This window comes from Pundamilia nyererei, unplaced genomic scaffold (assembly GCF_000239375.1).
Source record: "Pundamilia nyererei isolate P.nyererei 1_Seehausen unplaced genomic scaffold, PunNye1.0 scaffold00044, whole genome shotgun sequence".
Lineage (NCBI taxonomy): Eukaryota > Metazoa > Chordata > Actinopteri > Cichliformes > Cichlidae > Pundamilia > Pundamilia nyererei.
In genome coordinates this window covers 3690789-3711129 of record NW_005187445.1, presented here as the reverse complement: position 1 = coordinate 3711129, position 20341 = coordinate 3690789, and the positions used below count along the sequence as shown (strand labels likewise).

Genomic DNA, 20341 nt, shown 5'->3' with positions numbered 1-20341 from the left:
GAAAGGAAATCAAAAAAGGAAAAGAAAAGATAATAAAAGTGAGGTGTGACAAAAGTAAGAAGGAAAGAAAGCAAAACAGAAAGAAAAGGTATTGAGCACCTGGACACCTTTTGAGATCACCTCTGGTGCAATAAACTCTGGCTCATCGGGTTCAAACTCACACACGCTTGCACACAGAGAGCTCATCTCTGTGATTCTTCCGCTTTGAGGTTAGACATAAAATGACCCAGTGGTGCTACAGCGTGGTACATTTAATCCTCAATCTCCTCTCCAGCCTGAGCACCCTCTTTGGTTTATGACCACTGCTGCACCAGGCTAAATGAAAAGCCACTCTACGAGACCGATTCTCTGTCCGTCTGCTAAATCAAGGGGAATGGAAAATTCTCTGTTGCATCAAAGATTCACTGGTGTAGTCATACTTTTAACAACACCAATCTCTCCTGATATACTCGCTGTTCTTTTTCTGTTCACCCATAAATTTCTTGAGTTTTAAAACAAAAAAAAAAGTTTCTATTGTAATTGTCTCAATTGTTTTTATCCATCTATAATTTATTACCTGGTTTCGAGCCTTCATCCACAGAGCCATTGTAGACCTGGTTTTTGAACTCGGGTCTGTTGTCATTCATATCGATGACAAAGATGTACAGATCGATAGGGTTCTCAACCTGGTTGCCGTTCATGTCCACAGCATGGGCTCGCAGCTAGGAAGGAAACAGAAAAAACACGTCCAGATTAGAGATAATGATTATAGATAAAAATATGCTACTCATGGTCATACACACATAATATGCCTCAGTCTTCTCACATTGTACACATCTATTTAGAATGCTAATTTTGCCACCTCGACCTCCAGCATCTCGGTGTCGCCGCTGCCCTGTTTCACTGCCTGCTGTTTCAACCCACTTGTAGAACAGGGGCACATTGAATTTTCATGCTCATCTTTAAAATATAGTATATTTTGAGGGAGTAATGAACTCAGACTGCGCTCCTGCATGAATTGTTATTATGGGAGGATAAACAAATGATAAATCATTTAGAATCAGGCTTTGATGAGCGCTTCTTTTACTAATACGGAGAAAAATAATGGGTGAAACATTTGCTTTCCGAAAGAAAAAATAATAAATATATAATAAAATGAACCAGTGTAATATAAGTCAATGTTGTGCCTTCTGCATCCCCTCATTAATGAGCTTCAAGGTAACTATATGGACTTCTTTGAGAGCTAAGGGCATGTGTGTATGTATAAAGCAGTAACATACATTCACATGGTTTCGCCTATATTTTAAGATGTAATATCAGACAGTTTGTGTTTAACCCAATCAAAAAGAAACTGGGAAAGATATTAATATATTAACTGTATTCAAACGTCTGTTTTTTATATCTTCATCACAACGGTTAGCAGTGTTGCCTGTTCAGTTAGGGAAATGAGCTACAGGTGCAGATGTAAGGTGCAGTACAGTAGGTTAAGTCTGTGGTAGATAGCAGGCTTAGAAAGACACTGTACAAATGCCAGTCTATTGTCCATTTAATGAATAATGATACAAAACAAATTAATGTCCCACATTTTTTAAAAATGTATAAAACTGTTCTGGAGGTTCAAGCCTGGTCTCTGTCTAGAGGATAAACCACACAGTACAACAGCAACACCTTAGAGAGCACTACCTAAGCGATAAGTCGTATCACTAGAGGCACAATAACACATTTATTTTCTGAGAATGTATCTAATCTAAGATTTGCCAATACTTTCTAAATGAAATTTATCTACACCAAGATTTCCTTTCTACTGGAAATGGACCATCATATTTTAAAACCACCGTGTTTACAGATTCAGTTTGATTTACTCGCTAACGTCTGTCTAAGCAGTGCCCTATGACAGCCACCAAAATCAAGATGACAGAAAATAAAAGCTGACAAAAATGTTGTCACAGTAATTGACTCGGCTTCATTTATGATTGCGAGTTCACAGTTTTTAGCGACATGAATGTTTACACAGAAGCTGCTCTGTTTGCTGGGTCATAAACAGTACTGCAAGGATTTGGCACTAAATTAATTAATCAGCCAATATATATAGCTATGATATGAAAAAGAGAGTTTTAACAAGACAGTCCTGTAAAGAGCTAAATGCATCTCGTGATCCAGCAGGATGTAGAACTACCTTTAGTAGCTTGACCTTATTATTTTTTTCTAATCTCTCCCATCATTGCGGCCAACTCTTCTTTATCACATTTCTTCAGTTTATCATTTATTTATACACAGCTCTCTTAAGGTCCAGACACAATATTTATCAGGAAATGTCAGGTTGAGGTCTTGTTTGGACTACTGCAACACTGAGTCTTTTCTTTCAACCATCCTGATATAGATTTGCTGGTGTCTTTAGCTTCAGTGTCCTTCACTGCCATGTTGCTTGACCAATTTTTGACCAATACAACAAAATAAAACTAGTACCGGTACCGAAAAAAAGAAGATTTATTCATAACACACGTGAAAAGACCCAGGAAAACCGAGTTAACAATAAAAACGATAACAAAATAACGCTGAAAACCAATAAAAACCCTGAAAACCATACATTTCACACCTGAGCCTCAACTCTCGCGGCCCGGTAACAAACGACTCACGGACCGGTACCGGGCCGAGGCCTGGGGATTGGGGACCGCTGCTCTAGAGTACTTTGGTATACAGAGGAGTTCATGGTTGACTCAATAATGTCAAGGTGCCCAGTCCTGTGACTGCAAAGCAAGCCCTCCACCACAATCCCTGACAGCTGATATGAAGTGTTTGTGCTAATATGCTGCATTTCCTTTTTATCAAACACAGCATCATGTATTATAGCCAAATATCTCCACTTTGTTTCGATCTGTCCACAAGATGGTGTTCCAGAAGTATTACCATTACAAACATGTTCTTTTCAGAGTGACGATATTATCTCCTGGTAAGCCTTTCAAAAGAATTCATGTTTATTCAGTCTGTTTCTACTGGTATGTCATGAAGACACTGAGGCATTGTGTCATGAAGATTTGTAGCCCAGCAATTTATTCAAAGGACCTTGATGCCACCCATTTCCCAACAATAACTAAAAGCGATGTTAGGAGAGTGGTTAAATCAAATCATGAAGGACATGTGCATAAGAAGCAGATGGTTGTAACAGTGAATGGCGACAAGCTGTTTGCTTGATATGTATTTGGAGAAAGGTATTATGTTATATTCCTAAATATAATAACTCATTTTGTTTCTATCCAAACAAAATAAAAATTGCAAGAATTTATTTCGATTAACATTATGATATTGGTTCATACTGCGCCATCACATCTCACACCAAAGAAATCAAACTGGTACGGTACCTCTCTAATATTATTCTGTGATGGACAATCTCATCATCTAAAATATCTTTCTGTCAGGTACAAACAAAGCAAAAAACAACACAAATAAAAACATCAATTAACTGAAAGCAAGTGTTTTTAGTGGACCTCTAGAGCCAAACTGATAAACACTTCTGCACTGTTTATACAGGCTGATAAAATCAGTGGTTTTGAATTATAGTATAGAAAACCATAAAAGATTTCCTGAACATACAGAGCCACACTGAATAAAAGTCAAAACAAAAATTCTGGACATTTTTCTTTCAGACAAATTGCCTTTATGCTTATGTTATTTCTCCAAACTCGTTATCTCTTTTACACTTACACACCAAAGTTTTTATCTCAGCAAAGAGCAAAACAACAAACATCTTATTTTTTTGAAAGTTGGCTCCACTGTAAAAGCAAGGAGTCGGTTTTAGAATCATCATATTGGATCCCTGATCAACATTCTGTCTGGTTTTGTTTGAAAGAGTCCTGAAATCTCTTCACATCTCTAACTCCACAAACACGGTCAGCCCATCTCAAATTCAACTCAGCTTTGCTCAGATCAATGGAATCACCAACTAGGATTTCTCACAAACTTTGTACATGAAGTTATTACTAAAATCAATACATGCTGTCAAACGTGTCCTTACTTCTTTCACTTTTTGAGCAAAAAACCTCCCAAACGACCAACAGTTTGAAAGAAAATGAAAAAATCGGAAACATCTGCATTATCAGGGAAATGTCGAGTTTAAATAAATGCTTGAATTATTTTTTTTCACTGCTTACAAGAAGGTCAAACAAGCAGACTGAAGTGGTATTTAGAAATGAACTTTTCCCTAAAGCTGTTTTCATTCAGTTCACTTAACTTGGGAATGTTTATATCCCTGAGCATGACTTATTCAGCGATATTCCTGTCAGGTGGAAGTACCGGGGATGTTTACCTTATATCATATGAAGAAAAGAAAAAAAAAAAGAAGAAAAATCTGATCTTATCTACATCCTGCTCCTAACAACACCGGCTTGTAAATATTTATTCTGGTCATATGTCAGCGATCAATTTCAGGCGAAGGTCTCTCTACATTATCGTTAGGATATTCATCAGAACCGAAGATAAACTAAGCTGGAAAAGACTGAGGGAAAAGTTAAAACACGGAGAGAAGAGACAAATATTCTCAATTTTAACAAGAGCTTTTTTTTTTTTCAACATGTAGAATGAATCAAGGGAATGGTATCCTTCTCTTATGAGCGTTACCTGATAGGAAAAAGCTACCTGGTCACTGTAGGAGCATGAGTGTCAGATATATGAAACAGCCTTCAGGCTCGTTGTGGCAGGAAATAGAATAAGTAGCATTCTCCTTCGACTTCTTCTCCTCAGAGAGGTGAAGATCCTCTTCACTGCTGCTCATTCTGTCCTCTCCACCGTCTGCTTCCACTCTGCACCTCCACCAAAATTGCATCTTCAGGTCTCCCTGAGGTTAATTTGACTTTACTTTTTCCACTGCATTGTCTGATCTGTCCTGCACCCAATATCCGTGTGCTGCCATCGCATATCACATCTCACTGTGCTGTAACGGGCTACGAGCCAGGCCCCTTATCTACACCCACCCTCATCCCTCCATCCCACATGAACCCACACCCTAATTCAATAACAGCAGGAGTCAGAGATTACCGCCATGTTTAAAGAAGGCAAAATGTAATTCTGGGTCCACATTAAAGTTATTATCTTGAAAGACGAGGGGGAGAAAACAGACCGTACCAGACAGCGCTATGCATTTGGCGGGAGGCAGCGTCCTGATAGAGATAACAACAGACCCAGAAGCTTCAAGGTTTTTTTCCTCATAAGAATGCATCTTGTTGCATGGCTGGTTTTGAATTTCAGAGTGCTCATTCTTTTGAAATAAAAAAGAGCTAGACCATAACTTTGTTCTGTCCTTGCATGAAAAATGAAGTAAACAAAACCGAGACCACAAAGTCAAGTACTAACTTTAGGTATGTTGCAGTTTTCTGGTTAACAATGCTCAATAAACAAGACTTTCCTTGGCTTTATTGTTCAGAGGCTGAGAGCGTTTGAGTTTCTTACAATGCTATTTAATTGCATATTTGTTGCTATAACAGCGAGGGTCCTTTAAAGTGAACTGCAACACCTTTCTTAACTTGTTAAACATACATCTTTACTTTGTCTCATCTGGTTTCCAACCACATTTTGTATTCTCCTCCAAGAAACACTTTTCTTCAAAAACAAACAAGCAGTTCACTTAGGCAGCCTTTAGCAAGCGCCTTCCTTTCTTAACAAATTACTTCATTGATTGGAGCTTCTCTGGGGTATAAATCTGCTCACCTACCACTGAAAGGTTAGATTTGCCAGCTTACCATGACTGTAACTCAGGCTAGGTGCCATTAAAAAAAGGCACAGAGATGGTGGCAGGTACAGAGAGAGAGAGAGAGAAAACCAATGATAGAAACCTAAATTGATGAACCCAGTGCTGTCGCTCACTGCATCACAGTTTCCCTTCACAGCAGCAGAAAGATGCGTGAAAGGATAAGCTTGAGCAGCAATACAACAAGCTGTTTCCAAATGAAATGCATTTTTTCTGATTGTTCCGTATTTTCGATGCCTAGAACAGCATGCACAGCACAAAGGTGACAGGAGAGGCTCAACATGATGAAAGTTTCATTCAAATGAGGTAGTGCAGATGTTGGTGTTTTGTCAAAATGCACAGCGTGCATTGAAAAAAAGATGGTTTTACATGGTGCATCGGGCCAAAAAACATTCTTAAAATGCTGTTATGTACAAGTTAAACAAACATTCTAGCATTAAAGCATCAATCACACACCATGAGACAACCAGAGTATGTGTCCTACTTGAATTTACCGATATCAATAGTCACTAGCTACAGAACTAATGTTAGTCTTAACAGGCTGACATTGATGCTAATAATCACTACAATATTTAATATTCCTCTCATGATTGTAAGCTAAATATAAGACTAATTTATTGCCAAAAGATAATACAGTTAACATAAAGTATCTAATTCTCTGGAGAGAAGTGAATAAGAACATTGATTGACAAATATATACCCACTACTCGCTTTATTAGTTACACCTCACTAATCCTTAGAAGGACCCTCTTTAGCTTTCAGTACTGCCTTAATTCTTTATGGTACAGATTCAACAAGATACAGGAAACATTCCTCTGAGATTTTGGTTCATATTGTCCAGACAGCATCACACAGTTCCTGCAGATTTATCAGCTGCACATCCATCATCTGACTCTCTTGTTCCACCACATCCCGAAGGTGCTCTATTGGACTGAGATCTGGTGACTGTGGTGTAAGGTTGGGCGACTGAACGCATATATCGACTATCGACGTAGGCTGAGCCTTTTGCCGATCGTTATTACAAGAGCGATTTATTTATTTGCCCATGAGTACGTTTGCTAATTATGTTGGTTGAAGCCTGTCCGTTATTATTATTATTATTATTAACATCACTCGAAGCAGTCAGCCCTACCATCTTACCCAGGGATCCACAAGAAGCAGCATTCACACCTTCATTGTGATTGAGAAGCATGCACTTCCATGTAAAGCGACAGGTTCAGTAGGAGCCCTTGATGAACTCTTTAGGGCCCATTATGTCTTTGGTACATCATACAGTTCATCCCTGACCAACTTTTTTACTTTTCTGCAAACAACTACGACATTGGGGAAATGTCATATTGCTTTCTCTAGTGAGCATCAAAGAACTGTGAATTGTAAAGGTTTGTTACGTTAATTAAATGAGACTGAAATGAGAAACATAATAAATGCTGTTACTTTAACCTGTATATTTGTTGTAGGATAGATCACAGTTATTTAGTAATATAGCATCATAAGATGAATATGAAAAAATCACACTACAGAGAAATAAAAAAGAGATATTATTACACATCAGAGTGTTAATATTAAACTAAATTTGGAGTAAAAATAGCTCTATAAAGTGTAATCAAATTACTCTGAATGTGTGAATAACCCTCAGTGTTAAATATTTTTTACACATTTTGTTGTCAATTTTGACACTAAATTGAGTACAATTAACACTGAAAAGTTAACACTGGCCATAGAGTAAATTTAACTCTAATTTTGAGTGGAACCAAATGTTATCTGAAGCAGAGTTAAAATCAACTCTGTAAGTGTAAAATTGACACTTGTTTTTTTACTGTGTGGGATCAACAAGGCATTTTGGCCCAGAGAACTGCTGACAAGAAGTTGATCAGGTATACCTAATTTAATGGGCAGTAAGTGTTACTTTCTATTCTTAAATGTTCAGGTATTTACATCTTTCTGTGAGTCTGCCATGTGCTACTGTTACCATGCCACGAGAACAGTAATTTGACTGGATGTGACTTTGATGAATTACCAAAGTCTCTTATTTTTCACATTACCCAATAATGTTGCATGTAAAGAAAAAGTGCAAACTGGATATCCATCAATCACAATTTTGTGTGAAGAAGACACTCACGTGATATGAAGAGCGATGTTCTCGATCAAGAGGTTTGGTGACAAACATCTTTCCAAGCACAGGGTCGATACTGAATACTTCATTTGGTGGTTGATCTGCTCCCACCCCAGTGATGCTGTACCGGATTGAGATGTCCTGGTCCTGGTCGGAACGAATCTGCATCCCAACAAAGAAAAAGGAATGCTCAGTCAATCCCAGTTACACACTACATTTTATTAATCCCTGCAGCTTCTTTAACCTGATTGATTTTATGGCTTTATTTCTCTCTTGCATCCAGGAAGCTACACTCAAAAAACATAGTTTCCATTGGCAACCTACTTCTATTTGAACAGTATTGAGTGTGAGGTGTTTATTATTCAAGGATTTATGATATACAGTTCTTTAAAAACCATCTATTGTATATTATTCACTGGAAACATGCAAGGACACACAATCAGAGAAAAAAGAAACTGACACCGAGATGACATTTCATCACCCGTGGGGACATTATATTACCTCACATTAATTTCTCGTGTCTGAGACTTGGGATGATGGCAGATCTCCAATTCAATCTAAGAAGCAGTCATTGGCTATGTAACAGTCAAAGCAGGAAACATTTAAGCCCTTTGTGTTACTGCATTGACACCACAGAGGAGGCTCACATCAATTTCAACTGGATGTTGGCAGGCATTTCTTCCTATCATTGTATTCAAGATGTAGCTAAGTATAGTGGATTGAATTGTAAGGAAAGTAATAATGTTTCCATGGAGTAAGGAGCAAAGTCACAGTAACATATGCAGAATCTGTGTTAATGTGGTCTTTGACATCAACGCAATAGTTCACATACAGAGGGTTAGTCTTTTTAGCTAAAAACAGCTGCCTGCAATATTTACAGTTATTTTTATATCATGAAAGTAAAATTGTCCACAACATATTAGGTATCATTGAATGATACTTATATTAAAGACAGAACTGAAATCAGCTGATTCTGAGGTGTCAGACTCTGCACTCACTGATATTTTATAGTATGACCCTGCCTGAAGGTTTAACCTTGCTTCTCTCCCCTTAACCACTACATTCTTAAACCTAATGCTCATCAAGCTGTGGAATATAATTTCCTCACATCATGAGTGCTATAACTATAAACACACACATATCAAAGCTTGGCATTTCTACAGTAACCTCTAGGTACTCAAGGATTCCATTAGTGCTGCCACAGGGAGTGCTGTGCATTCTGTTTGGAAGAATTTAGATTCGTCAAAAGAAGAAAAAAAATCTGAATTTCCTATTACGTAGGAAAGTGAAAGTATGACTCTGTAAGTGATGGGTAATTAGGTAACAGCAAACATAACAATAAACACATTTTGCAGAGGCCAAAATAGGCCAGAGGAAAATAAGGTGCACACTCGATGAAATGCATCTAATAACTGTGGGGCAAGGGAAGTAAAACGTTCTCTAAAAAATAGCCCTGCATTTTGGTTTAGCTTTCCTTGCCAGATAGGCAACTAATAGGTGCATTAAGTGCACTGCTAGGTCTGTGATTTGGACTGAAGAGCTGTGTAATTGGGACTCATTTGGAGGAGTTCTTCAATTCATTGTCCAAATAAAGTCCAAAACTCCAAGCAACCCATTACTGTCCATTAACGACATGGCAACCTGAAAAATCAGCTGGTGTATCAAAATTAATCAATCATACACTTTCTATGGTATGCAGGCAAACACACACACACATGCGTACGCGCAGGAATGGTCGACCCTTTTTCTTCTAATCATTGACTATTTCAGTGAAGAGCCTGAGTGCACCAGAAGAGGAAGACTGTCCAAAGTTGTCTCCGTCTTTCACCACTCAAGGAACCAATTTAGCTACACTTTTGACACACCAGGAATTCTGCCCTGCTGAGAAAATAGCTGAAGCAACTAACAAGGACAAGGGAAGGACACAAAGTATTAGGCAGATGTCATCCTGACTCTTACGACAGGTAGAATAAAAACCTGTCACCATTATCGAAGCTGTTATTAGAACTTTTTCCGTTCCCTTCCTCTATATCCGCATTAACATTATACTCAGCTTTCTGGTTGAAGAATCCGGTAGAGGTGTGTCTTTCTAATCAAACAAATGTGATCAGTTATAGACAGCTTCCCTCTAATGCGAGAAGCACTGTCATACCAGCCTACTAATGCTATTTGTGCATGCATGTACGTGTGTGTGCTTTCTTTAGGGAATAGGAGGAGGAGAACGTCAGAATGCTTTGCACATATCTCTGTGAATTACTGCTGACAGCTATGATAATTAACGAGCTGCAGGCATTGACTGCTATTACTTCAAAGAAACTCTAGCCATTAAACACCCACAAACTAACAAATATCCAGCTAGCAGCTTAGTTGAACTCTCAATGTACTGTCATTACCCTCTGGTACAGCCAAAGCAAAAAGACACTGCAGCACGCAGACTGCTATACCTCTCCTGTCGCATTAGAAAATACAAGCAATTATTACACATCTGACTGCCAAAGTGCTTCCTCTCTTAATTCACCCCCTTTTCTCCTCCCCTCTCCTTGTCTCTCTTTTTCTCTGCCTTCCCTTCTCCTTTTTAAGTCACTCTTTCTCATCTCCATTTCTCTTTCCTCTCATCTCTCCCCTCTGCTATACTCTCTCATCACTCTCTTTCTTTGCTTCAGGTCTCTGTGGGGACAGAAGCCATGCATGAAAAATGAAATTACTTCAATCCGTTGGCCTTGGCAGTGGTGTATAAATCCTCACCAGTTAGGAAGTGATAGCTCTCCATAATTCCATTTGGGTTTTCCACGCCCCCCTGATTTCCCACCCGTTTCCAAGTCGTCCTGCTTGGGGTGGAGACAGGGATTCAGCTGCATGTTTCCACAGTCATTCCAACCAATTAGCTTTCCCGCCCACGACGTTCACGTAGACACGTTTAAGACTGTTGAGGGATGACGCCAGAGTCCTTATCCTCATCTGTTTCTACCAAATATTTGTGCATGGTTGCATGGGCATACATTTGAGGATTCAAGCATGAACAGTTGTGTTTTCTCCACTGCTCAAACATTTTGTTTATGCCAGCTAATGATCTCAAGAAAGGTTTAGACTTGAAAATTCTTTTGCTTCCAATTTTTGGACTCCTGGCTTAGTACAGGCCTTTTGAGGGTTACTATGCAGGCTAAGTTGATTGGTCTGCATATAATAAAGGCAATGAGTACGTGTTACCGTATTTGAGAAAAATCCACGCATTCCTAATTAATGAGACCCAAGTTAAAAAAAATGTGATTTTTCTTACAATACTAGGGCTATCTGTAACGTCTTCAGGGATACCAAAGATTCTGCCAAGTATGTTATCATTCCTCTATTTCTATCCCAGAATATTGTGATAGGCGAGATGTCATCTAACTTGCAAACAGCTCTCACTGTCATTCTGCCATTTTACATGAGAAGAGGAGGGAATGTGTTGAAAAAAGCACGACATGAAGTGAACACAAAGAGCTTCTCATAACTGTATAAATTCTTTCTAGTTTACTTAATGAAAAGAGGAGAAACTCTTTTCTCATCTTGCTACACTTACTATCTTGTACCTCATACAGAAACACTCACGCATAAACATACAAACTCACACATCATTCAATATTAAATATTGAATGGATTTAGTTTTTGGAGTATCAATAATAATCCAAAACTGTTTTTCAGTTCATTCTTTGTCTTTTTTGTCCTTTTCCTCGGTTCTTTCCTCTGTTGTCTTGGCAGTTTGTGTTAAATGCCTATATAAGTTTTTCTGCAAGAGAGAGACTAGTAGAGAAATTCCCAGCAAAGTGATATCGGCGAGAGAAAGAGGCAGCAACGGGGAGTGAACAAGAGAGAGAGTCATGACTGTATCATCCGGCATCAGAAACCAGACACTGTCTAAATGACCTATTTGTCGACGGATCAAAGCAATTCCCTTCATTACTGACAACATGTCTGGTTCTTAAGGAGATCTTATCAGTGAGCTTAGCTCCCTTCTGCCAGGCAAAACTGAATCAAATGAGAAATTATCATGCCACCGAGTCTTCGGGGAAAACGGAGAAGATGAAGAGAAGAGAATGATTAACACAAAAGTGCCATTCTACCACCACAGGGTGCAGATGAATGAATTCGAGCTTAAAAATTAACTATCACATTTAAAAAGTATCCAACTAGTACCATTTATGACTATATGTCACTGCACAAACACATAAGACTATTATTAATAGTGGCGTAGAGTATATCCGGTACCGGGCCGTGAGTCGTTTGGTACCGGGCCGCGAGAGTTGAGGCTCAGGTGTGAAATGTATGGTTTTCAGGGTTTTTAGCAGTTTTCAGCGTTATTTTGTTATCGTTTTTATTATTAACGTGGTTTTCCTGGGTCTTTTCACGTGTGTTATGAATGAATCTTCTTTTTTTCGGTACCGGTACTAGTTTTATTTTGCTGTATTTATCCGCGACACATTAAAGGCCGGTCCGTGATGTCGGGCATAAACCGGTCCGTGGCGCGAAAAAAGTTGGGGACTGCTGTCCTAAAGAGTATTTGAATCCAACCACAAAAAAAAAAAAAAAAATTATATGATCTATACTATGCAAGATTAGGAACACAGCTTATGAAATGGATAGCTCAGTTAGTCGGAATGATAACTATACATAGTTAGAGATAGTGTTGAATATGGTTTTCACAATTAAGTAACACTTACTCAACAGCGTCAAAAACACATTAATTAGGTAACAAAACTGCTAAAAAATAAAGATTAAACCTCAACTCTGTGGAAGTGTCATCTACACAACCTAAAGATGACATGTAGAAATAGAAAAGCAGAAGTTTAAGAAAAACGTATTAAGTGAAATGAACAGAATAAAGGTTCTATATTGTAATGCATTGTAATGCATTCTGATTGTATTTAGTGCTCCTTATAACCTCAAATGTGTGAAGTGGCTTATTACATTAATTTCTGTAGTACCCTCACATCTAAATGACCTCTTAACTTTACATAAATTTTATCGAGCTTCCACTTTGAAAACATTAGGCATCAAGTTAAAATGTACATAATTCTGTCACTGCTTGTTTCTGAGCACAAAGTAATAGAAAGTGGAGTAATGGAGTCAACTGCAGGCAGAAAAAATCAAATAAATTCAATATCAGTTTAACTCACAGACCTTTAGTTAGGACAAGCAAGGCAAACAGTGCTTGCCCAGTGACATATAAAAACCGACATGAATAAAAATGTACCAAAGTGAAACCTCAACATCTGTGCTCATCTCATGGTGCTTGTTTGCATCCATCCTGTAAATTACTGCCATCTTGTGACAGTGGCAGCAGTTAGTTATTGTCTTTGGAAATTAGCTTGAATACAAACTATCGGAAATACTTTGATGTATTTCATGACAGATTCTGTCTCTGACCCATTAACAAAGGCTATGTGTCGGTAAGCTGAGTAAACAGTTTTCATGTTTTTCATTTTTGTGTATTTAGAATCATTTTTAATGCATGACTCATAACCTCATCTTACAGGGAATTGAAACTGCTATGTCATTTTTTTACTCCACTGATAAAAAAAAGTAAGTTTCTGGCTGACACATATTTGTTTGAGCTGTTGGTGTTTTATCTACCATGTTCTTTACTCATTTTAATATAGAGAAATTAGGCTTGTGTTTTTTATATTCAAAGACTGCTATTTATTTCACACTGGAATATTCCATACATTACACTCCCATCTAACCACTATCTTAATATAGAGTTAAAACAAATCTACCAGTTGTGCTGAATCCAACAGGAAACCAGATTTCACCATCTATCAAAGAATACATCTAAGTGGAAGTGAATCTATTGCTGTTTAATTGTTAAGTTTACCATTATTATATTTCATTTCATGCTGTTTAATACTTTACACTATTCTACAAACTCTAAAACCATACAACAGTGCTAAGCATAGTTTGAATTACTGTAGCAAGTCTCGGTTACTCTGGTTTGAAGGAGTTTTTAGTTCAAACTCAGGTAGCAGACAACTTTCCTGCTTTACGCAGTACCAGTGTTCAAGAGCACTGAGGCTTTTCACCAGCCCACGCAACTCTCACCATGGCAGATTAGGAGCAAAGTGACATAAGTAAACAAAGGAGAGAAACATGCAGAGGCTTAGGGCTCCAAATAAAATTTACCGTGTACACAGACCCTGATGATGCAGCACACTTTCAGTTTGCAGTCTTTCTGCCAATATAAAAAAAGTTGAAGTCACTTGGAAAATGTGGCTTGCAGAAAGGAAGATTAAAGATTTAAATCGGGTACTTTTTACACAAACAGCAAAGATGGTATGTTAGTAAAACAGAAAATTATGAGACAATAGACATTTTATTCACGGTGTTGTTCAATGTAATATTTTCTTCTCTGTGCTGGCCTCCCACTTCCTTAGCCATTGGTGCCTCATTCTTTCTGGATTTGGACTTTGGTCCTCAAAGAAATTCAGCCTCCTCTAGCATCTCTCTGCCCCTTGTATGCATGCTATCCTTGTCCCTCTGTTTGTTTACTTTCTCCTTTATGTGTGAGTGGTGTTTGATTTTTGCTGCTTGTGTGTTTGTGTAGTCTGTCTTCTTTCCAGGTCTCCAGGGAGGAGAGGAGGTCATGTGGCTCAGGCCCCATCTGTTTGATATCGGGGTGCATTCCAATACCCCACTCAGTTTTGCAATGATTTCCAAATAGGTAAAATACCTGGAGGCTTCAGGACCAACTAATCCCATATTTAATTTTTCATGGTGTCCTTTGTTATTCCCTCTGACACATGGGAACATATCCTACACACGTGTGATAAATCAGTGATGTTGTAGTTAAGAGATGTTGTTGTTAACAAATACAGTGGTTAAAGTCAACAAAAAATACAAAAACCATGAGACAGGAGACTGACAAGTCCTTTGTTTCAATATTTATCCACCGTCCAGCATTTTAAAATAACATACTGCAAGCTTTTTGATAACTTGCTCTTTCTGAATTATGAAGCATGATGTTCTAGCTTCAAACCTGCTATACTCTATTCTGTGATCTGTCAAATAATTTAACTCAGTGCAAGAAGTGTACCTGTATGTAAAGTCTGTACATTTAATTGTGAATCATGAAGAACTGCAAAATCTTATTACCAGTATAGTTATATACATATCTAATATACTACCAACAATTACTTATTAATAGACCCATTTCTGTAATATACTTACATATCTATATTATTGTTAATATATATTGTAATATATCTATATCACTAAAGCACTTCTGGATGGATGCAAACTGCATTTCGTTGCCCTGTACCTGTGCATGTGCAATGACAATAAAGTTGAATTCTATTCTATTCTATTCTAATAGTTTTTCAAGCAATTCCTTAAGTAAAAGGAGAAATAAAACATGCCCCATCTTCTCTGTATCACACATGTTGACCAAGGAGGGCTAGCAACAGGAAACTTCTCTGTTATGACGCTAAACCACTGAAGCCTGTTCACTTGCTAATGCTAGCTGTGTTCCTACACAAAGCATGGTTAGAAACTGATTTTAGAGCAGTGAAAGCACAGTCAGCAGCAACCTGCCTCCCACCCTGCTCTCCAATCAGTTTACCATCAAATACTAGCAGTTTAGCAGCAGTTTTCTAGTAAGATTGAAATAAGCACAGCTTTCAGTGACAATATTGGTCTGCGGCCACAAGATACTTGTAATATAAAGGATGGATGCACAAATAAATTGACAGTCGAGGAGCTTTATGACAGCCTGTCTGACATGAAAGGGGCCACATCGATTTACTTCGGTACATTTTAACTTGTTGAACAAACCCTAAAGAAAATCATGGGTACATATGGGATTTTTAATATTGTGTTATTTTAAAATACACGCAGGAATTACCATAATGTGCAGGTTAACATGTATAGAGAATTGTAATTGCCACTTGCTTTGCTATAACTTCTTTAAGCTTTGTGAATTATCACAGAAATTACAAAGATCCTTGAAGTTGGTTATTTTCGTTTAGTTTGAGTAATGACCTCGGCTACATTTTCTCCATTTAAACTTATAGCATTCAGTAAAACAATAACCACTGCAACATAACTTGGATTTCATCTGCATAGGAAGCAGCAGCAGTTTGTTACATTGGTAGTTATATCAGATGTGGTTGACAGTGGTTTTAACATAGAAAGAAATAGTCTAGTGTCACTTTTCATGCCTGAGGATGGAGGCATACATAAAAAACATTATCCACAGTAAAAATTGTCAATAAAAACAGTGCCAGGCGAACACTGAAATCCCTTTGCATTCGGCTGAATGAAATATTCGACTTCAAACACATTAGAAGGAAGGTGCTGCTTTGATATGAATTGTCTCGCAGCTTTAAGAATGATATCATCCTGCTAGCTTCAAAAAGCAAATATGGTGGCATTATGAAAATATTTGATTTTTTAGAGGAATGAAAAGTCACCTTTACAGTAAAGTTTTAGAAAACAAGTAAACAAAAAGTATACCTTGAATGAGTTATTCAGCGGTACTAGCAATGCAAGTATTCAGGGTCTATAATCTGTTACACATTCACCAGCTACTTTGTTAGGTGCATCTGTTTGACTGCTCATTAACATAAAGGAATGGGCTGGTCTGTGTACATGGTGTGTTCAACTACTGGGACTTTCCCCAAACAACCATCTTGGGTTTACAGAGAATGGTCTGCAAAAGAGAAAATATCTAGTAAGCAGTAGTTCTCTAGAAGAAAATGTCTCATTGGTGCCAGAGGTGACAAGAGAATGATCGCACTACTTAACTGATAGGCTGATAGGAAGGCACCAGTAACTCAATTAACCTTTTTGTAACCAAACTATGCAAACTCTTTGACAGCACTACACCTTAAAGCTCGAAGAAGTTGGGCTACAGCAGCCGAAGAACACACCTGATGCCACTCCTGTCAGTTAAGAACAGGAAACTGCAGTTTTTACGAGTTCACCAAATTTTGACTAAAGATTGGAAAACCACGAGTCTCGATTTCTGCTGCAACATTCGGCTGATCAGGTCAGAATTCACCATAAACAACATGAATCCATTCTGACTTGTGTTAGCAGCTCAGGCTGGTGATGGTTTGATGGTGTGGGGGTAATATTTCATGGCACAAACTGGGCCCCTAAATAATAAATGAGTGTCATTTAAATGCCACAGCGTAATTCAGGCCGCTGTGAAGACAAAGAGGGGTCCAACCAGGTACTAGCAAAGCGTTCCTAATAAAGTGTAAATGATTTTAAAATAGTATATAAAATAAATACACTAAATAAACATAAAAAATAAATAACAAAAACAATGAACTCGTAAAAAGCAGCACTGAATTTGAGTCATGAAATATATCAAAATGAAATTCTGCCACTTTGATATGCTATGTAAAAGAAACACACAAACACACACACAGGCCTGTCACGAGCGTGTCAGTTAGGTGCTCTGTAGTCCACTGGTATTTCAACGGATGACGCTGGTTCAGTGAACACCAGGACCGTAGAAACAGTCTGTAACTAGCAGACAGCAAAGTCACAGCAAACCCCTAAAGAGCTGAAAGGTGGGCCTTTCACAGCTCTAAAGCCCAACAAACAGGGATTGCTACTCCAAACACAAATGCCAATAGGAACAAAGAGAGAGATACACTCCTTCAACAGGACAGTAAAGCCTAACAGGCACACAAGAAATGTAGAGATTGGTCAACAGGTCACAAATAGACTGGTTAACACTGAAGAGAAAGAGCCTCTACAAGAGAAAGGTTTTTAGGTGGCATTGCACTTCACATACACACGCCATCTGTCAAATGCACTCTGGTGCACGCTCCGAGATAAAAAGGCACCTTGTGTGTTTTGCTGTGAGTCAGGAAAGTGTCTGCATTAAGAGCTTTCCTGTGGCCTTTTTAAAACACAGACTTCTGCTCAGACTTTGATGTTGAGCATTGTATCTCTTCAAAAGGCAGGACAGGAGTGATGTTGGGTATCTAGGTCTGAATTTGGGATTTTCAAAAATGCACTTACACCTTTAAACATAAAACACAAGCTTAATATCATTTTGTATTCATTAGTTGGTGAGGACTGAATGCAGTCTGCATGAAAAGATCTACCTGTTCCTGTTTAAAATATGTCTTTGACTCACTGAGTTTGCACTTGATTGTGGTTTAGCTACATTATATGTAAGTCTTTTTACCTATGAGCTTCTTCTACTACTATTGTTGGATGGCCATGAACATCTTTTGTGGCCTTTTTCAATTTTATTTGATAGACACAGTTTAGAAAGGACGGGAAAGCGGGGGCAGACACGCGCCAAAGGTCCGTGGGTCGGACTCAAACCCGGGCTGGACAGTCTCAGCTGTATGGCATGTGGCTGCCCACTCAACACACTGAGCTAAACCGGCACCCCAGGATGCCCGTGGACATTTAACCAGACTTTTTTTGTACTATGATGTGATTTTATCATGACCTGTGACCGAAGACGGTGATTTCCTTTAAAAAATGAGTGACACAAACAGTTGCTTTTTAACTTTCCCAACACAGCTATAAACCATATAAAGGCAGATTTATGGAAGGCACAGAGAGGACAGAAGACCAGAAAGATGCAATCACAGATTTACCCAGTTCAGTTGTCTATTTCAGTGTGTGAGAGAATGAAATGGAGAGATAGCATGCTCTGGGTGCTTTTGTGTTATTTGAATGATAGCTAGAAGTGACGCAGGTGAGATTATTAAAAGACCTTCCTCCACATTACTGAAAATAACATGGAGTAATAGAAGTTAAGCAGTGAATGACTTTTCCAATTATTGCAGTGTGAAAAGAGTCTGGTCTTTAATAGTGAAGGCTTATGGCAAATTAGAGGTGCTATTCTCCCTAGAGGTAACAATGGAATGACTCGCCCTCCTCACGCTCCTCTTCCAGGCTGGGAGAATGAAAATAAGGCAGCCATTGTAGTGGCAGACAAAGAGTGGCCGCACCCCTTAGCTTTGGTTTAGAGGGGTGAGAGTGTGAGGGCTGCTATCTCACTGTAACCCCTCTCCCTCTCCTTCTCTCTATCTCTGGCCCTCTCTTTCATTAGAAGATTGATTAAATTGTAAAATTGGGAGTGTGATGGATGCATGAATGACTTCTCCAGTCGCCCCCCTGGGCTTTGACAAGGACAATATCAAGGACCCCCTGTAACTCCCTTTTCCTGCCTCGCCTCTTTATCCCCAGGAAACCCAATCTGGGTAATTAGAGTAAAGAGTGTCGGAGGCTTGTACGATAGAGAGAGGCTCAGAAAGAGAGAGAGAGAGAGAATAACAGTGGCACAAAATCTGCTGCCGCTGCACTTTTCCCAGTCATTACTGCCCCCCTCCCAACCTCCATCCATACGCACGCACATACAGTTTTTGCACTGTCCACCATACACAGACCACTTTTTCACATCCCTTCTCCTTCCTTCTTCCTCTCACTTTCTAAATCCATCAGGCAGCAGTGAAGAGAGAAATGCAGACTAGAGGGAAAATGGAGGAAAGAAAGAGTGAGGAGAGTGAGAAAAAGGGAGAGAAAATAAAAGTGGCTCTGAACTCACTGCATCAGCAGAACTCGGTAGCAGAACATGAGCCCTTTTGGCTAGAAACCTGGAAACAGTAAATGCAGAGAAGTTGCCAGATCTTGTATGATTGGACAACCGTCTGGTAAAATATATACATGCTGTGAGAAAGTGGATGGAATTTTCCCCGACGACCAGACATGCGACCTTTGTGGGAAGATATGCCGCGAGAAATTTGTCTTGAATTTTCTCTGTCAAAGAAACACCCAGTTACATCACTGCATAGATGCATTTCTAGTGGACTTTTGCTGAAGGGCTGTTTGGAAGAAAACGCTTACAGTACATTCCTTCCAAGCCTACGGGGAGAAACCCTTTGGAGATATCATAAGGTAAACAGGTAAACAGCTGTGAGTAAAAAGGCAAAAGAGGAAAGGTGTTCAGGTAGAGGCGGGAGCAGTATGCACGTTTGATGTTGACTGGAAGCCTGACAAAATGTGCTGCTCCCTGCCAAGTCTGCCCCTGCCAAGCACAGGCAGAAACTGAAGAGGGGCTGGACCTTGCAATGGTGCTGCTGGGCGTTTGGAAAAGTTGCGCATTTACACATAATGCATGCAAAGACAAAGACGCATACATAATGGCTCTGCAGCCTCTGTGTGTCAGAATGTTTCCCAGGATGTTCTGGCTCCCACTAAGTAAGCGAGGGATTCTGCCTGGCAAACTTCTCCTCAGCAAGAGTCCAGCTGTCATCTTGACAAATGAACCTTGGAAGAGTGAAGAGGTGTGTGTGTGTGTGTGTGCGTGTATGTTTGTACAGCCATGTGTGTCTGCGGATCCGTGCTTGTGGGTTTTTGCTGGTGCATGAGCACAGCACGTGTACCATAAGGATGACTTACAGATGGCTGGTGTACAAGAGGATTTAGTTTTTTTGACAAGTAGCAGGCCTGTCAGTCCTTGATTGATAAAAATCAGAAAACAGTTTAGAGCCACGGAGGCC

At 39.0% G+C, this 20341-nt stretch overlaps 1 protein-coding gene across 1 annotated transcript in view; it reads right to left on the bottom strand.

Annotated features, from left to right (window-relative positions):
- Positions 1-20341, bottom strand: part of LOC102192111 (cadherin-4-like) — a 242552-nt gene that overhangs the window by 36624 nt on the left and 185587 nt on the right. Inside the window, exons 6-7 of the mRNA XM_005731792.1 lie at positions 7839-7994; positions 557-701 (exon numbers count right to left, since the gene is read on the bottom strand). Of these exons, the coding sequence (XP_005731849.1) occupies positions 557-701; positions 7839-7994 (301 nt within the window). The remainder of the gene's footprint in view (positions 1-556; positions 702-7838; positions 7995-20341) is intronic.